At 37.6% G+C, this 3913-nt stretch overlaps 1 protein-coding gene across 1 annotated transcript; it reads right to left on the reverse strand.

Annotated features, from left to right (window-relative positions):
• Positions 1–1129: 1129 nt before the first annotated feature.
• LOC145000950 (polygalacturonase-like) lies at positions 1130–2647 on the reverse strand. The gene is made up of 3 exons (XM_078960252.1): positions 2201–2647; positions 1800–2089; positions 1130–1688 (listed from the first exon to the last, which is right to left on the reverse strand). Exons 1-3 carry the CDS (start codon positions 2642–2644, stop codon positions 1241–1243), a joined length of 1182 nt encoding a protein of 393 aa, XP_078816378.1. The 5' UTR covers positions 2645–2647; the 3' UTR covers positions 1130–1240.
• Between the last annotated feature and the right edge of the window lie 1266 nt (positions 2648–3913).

The following is a 3913-nucleotide window of genomic DNA, read 5'->3' on the forward strand; positions in this document are numbered from 1 at the left end:
CGATCTAAAATTATGAGGTAAACATTTTATTTTTAATTCAACCAAAACATTAATTATCTTTAAATCAACATTCAATATCTGCTTATCCAAATATTCAAAATTACTTTTATAAGAAAACAATTATCAGAGTACAATCCAAAAAATCATCATGATGCGGAAACATGGGTGGATGCGGTGCGATCAAGTTGGGTACTTCCCTTTTAAAGCAGAAGTTCCTGAAACCATAACCACAAAAACCATAAGTACAAAGCTTAGTGAATTCCCTAAAATACCACATACCATACATACATACATACATACATACATACATACATACATTCATACATACATACATACATACATACATACATACATACATACATACATACATACATGCTTGCAATCCCCTTTATTATATTTAAATCGCATACCGAGTCTATTTCACTCCTTACCACTACCATACACATCAAATATATAGCATACATACATACATATAGCATACATACATACATACATTTCTGCGTGCTTGCAATCCCCTTTATTATATTTAAATCGGATACCGAGTCTATATCACTCCTTACCACTACCATACATGTCAAATATATAGTGGGCTTTGCCCGACATCAAACCCCGCTCGATATACAGATTTGTCAGTCATCAGCCCCCACCTGATATACATATAACATATAAACACATACAAAGGTTGATGTGTTTCTTGAGAAGGTTGATGTGGTTGTGTTGAAAACGCTATGGGTAGAAGAGAAGATACGTGAGGCGAAAGTGAGAAACAATTCATGACTTCCTGCTTAAGAGAGAAGATCATGAAAAGATGGAGTAGTCGGCAGCCATTGACAATAGTAGGGAAGAGAGAGAAATCGAGAAGTGGAAAAAAATGGATATAAAGTACAAGTTACAATGTTGTATATTGAAGAATATAAAGTACAAGTTACAACATATAGGAATTAGGAAATAAGAAATTATCCTATTTTGCCGGATTTAGGTACACAATCCTCTCTCTCATACTTTGTTTACTAATTAAGAACTAGATCTACCTCAAAAAGAAAAAAAAAAAAAGGTGTCTTTTTCAGATGTATCAAAAGTTGTCTACTTTAACAAACACCTGTTTGATTGTCTATTAGAAACTCTCTCGTGCTTCAGCTAATTTTGGAGGTGGAAGTCCAATCTTTTAGGTGTCTGCTTCGGATATATAAAAGTCCCGAATATGATTGCCTAAAACTTTTAGCTCAAACGAGTACTTGAATTAGAGACAACTTGTAGGTTGAAGTAATCCAGAGGCAGTACCAGCAGCAAAGGAGCAAGAGGAGACTGCTGGTTGACCGCCATATTTGAGGTTAACATCCTTTAGTCTGATATTAGTGCATGGCTTCCCCTTTCTACAATCAAATTTCACTGCCACCCGTGTCGCTGATGTTCCATGTACATCCTCATACAGCACGTTGCTGATCTTTACTCCTGAAACCTGATTCGGGCAATTCTCATTGTTTGGGCAGTAATTTGCATCTATTAGTATTGGATTTTTTACGTTCACCATACTTGCATGCTGGAAAACGACATCCTTCACGAATCCATTGCTACGTCTTGCCCATGTCTTTATCCTTAAACCATTGTCACTACCTATAAATGTTGCAGTTTTTACAGTAACATTCTGAACACCCGCTTCTATAACGTCCCAACCTAGACTCCCGATGCTGCATCCACATAACACAACTAATTAACACATACACAAACACACTTGGAGAAGAATAATATATGAAAGTTCAAAACAAAATTATAGATGTTATAAAGTACTGATCATGTACCTTATGCCATGACCGGGTCCACACACCACCTTCTCTATCCATACATTAGAATTGCCGGGGCCAATGGAGACACAGTCGTCCCCTGTGGAGATCTTAGAATTCAAGATGGTGACGCCTGTGGAAGATGATAAATGGATGCCATCTGTGTTAGGGCTGAGCCCGGGTGCTGAGATGCTCACCCCTTGTAGCTTGGCATTGGTGCATGCATATAGCAGGATGTGGAACATTTGGCTGTTTAATGACCTTAAATTACTGATCACTGTGTTTTGGGAATGGTAGATGCCAAGTGTCTGCAAGATGAATGAATGGTATATTAATCTTAGAAACGATTTAAAAAAAAAAAACTATATATAAAAGTTTATAATTAAGGATATGGCATCCACACGCATGATCGTACTTACCGTAGCTCCTTTAGGACATGTCTTTCCAGAGGATTTGCAGGCCCATAGAGAAGAACCTTGGGCATCAAGGGTTCCACCGGAGATGGTAACACGGTTAGTCCGGTAAAACTTAATCCAAACTTGGGCGTTGCCGATTGCATTATACGTTGAGGGAGCCACCAAAGTTCCATCTATCTTCATTGTGATGGCTTTGCTCTTACATGCTTGGCCGGAGAATGTGATTGCAGAACCGATCAAGTACCTGCCAACGGGTGCATAGATAATGGCGGGATTTGTTGAATTACAGGCCAAACCCCATGCTTTTAGGAATGCACTTCTTGAGTCTAAGCGCCCATTGGCTTTGGCTCCAAAACTAAGGACGTTATATGTTACCTTTGCTGAATATGAGTATTGGAAGAGGAGGAAAATGATGAAGACTGGAACAATATTTAGTTTGGTGACCATGATGAAATTATAGTATGTATAACCAACCCGTTGATCGGTTATTTATATCAATTGAATTGATTACATAATCCAGGTTTGTAGGTTTGGGGATTTGTATTATTGGTAATGATTGAGAAGAAGTAATCCCTATGTATGTACGTACCGATCAACCATCGAGATGGTAACATGAACGGAATATTAATCATGTAGCCTCAATTTTATATCTTTTAAAAAGTCTGTGTATTTAAGATTTCACTAAATGTGGTTTGAAATATTAATTGATAAAAAAAAGTTTATTTAAATGATGAGGTTTTATTTAAATGATATATGTGGTATTGGTATGATATTTATATATCCTAATGCATATGGGATAATGGGAAGAGAAGGACAGGGCTTATGATCTCACATGGGTTAATGGAATGTCAACCCTAACAAAATTATTCCAACGTCCTACAATCATTTGACATGTACGAATTAATATGTTCACAATCTTTTGAATAAGATATAACATTTAGTGCGAATTATCGAAAACATCCTACAACAGTTGCACTATATCTCCAAATTTTTAAATAGTCATCATATTTTAAATCAAATAATTACATGACTTATTCATACACTACAAGAAACCTTGACATTACTAGCAACGCCTTTAGGGGCGATACGGGTCAATAGCGGCAACATGTAATTGACGCGTGACCCATGTCGCTGCTAAAAGCGTCGTCGGTAATACTCACAAACGGCGATTCGCATCAACTTATCCCCATCTATCCGATTTGTTTTCAATCCAACGGTTGTACTGGAAAGTGAAAACGCGCTGATTTTTTTCCCTCCAAGGTGTCGCCGCTATTGCCATATTGTCGCCGCTAATACCTTAGCGTCGTCGCTATTGCCTGTCATCACTAACACGAAGTGCAGATAACCCCCCTTCCAGTTTCCTTTTCTGCGACATTTATGTTGTTTCTTTGTTCTCTTCTCGCTCTCGTTTCTTGTTCTGCTTCTCAAAAAATATTGGACCAGTCGATTAAGTGGATGAACAACATTTAAGGCAGTGCTAGCCCTCCTGCCACCACAAGACCGCCACTCCTTTCCCCGATACCTGCTACCATTGAGCTCATTTCCAAATTGCCCACATTCACGGTAAAATTCCTCCTATTTGCTATCATTTTTCTGTTTTGGATGATCAATTGGTTTGATTATGTCGGAAATTGCCTCTTCAATAGGTGTTATATTACTGATAAACACAAGACACATTCATATTTTTTTTCTTGCTTATTATATGTTCATGAATAT

Source organism: Lactuca saligna, chromosome 6, assembly GCF_052625555.1.
Source record: "Lactuca saligna cultivar CGN05327 chromosome 6, ASM5262555v1, whole genome shotgun sequence".
Classification (NCBI taxonomy): domain Eukaryota; kingdom Viridiplantae; phylum Streptophyta; class Magnoliopsida; order Asterales; family Asteraceae; genus Lactuca; species Lactuca saligna.

What these genes read in the sequence shown, in the direction of transcription:
- LOC145000950 (XM_078960252.1), bottom strand. Translation starts at nt 2,644, where the DNA reads ATGGTCACCAAACTAAATATTGTTCCAGTCTTCATCATTTTCCTCCTC. An exon ending in CATGTCCTAAAGGAGCTACG is followed by an intron (nt 2,090 to 2,200) that starts GTAAGTACGATC and finishes TTCATCTTGCAG; the next exon opens with ACACTTGGCATCTACCATTC. An exon ending in GGACCCGGTCATGGCATAAG is followed by an intron (nt 1,689 to 1,799) that starts GTACATGATCAG and finishes ATGTGGATGCAG; the next exon opens with CATCGGGAGTCTAGGTTGGG.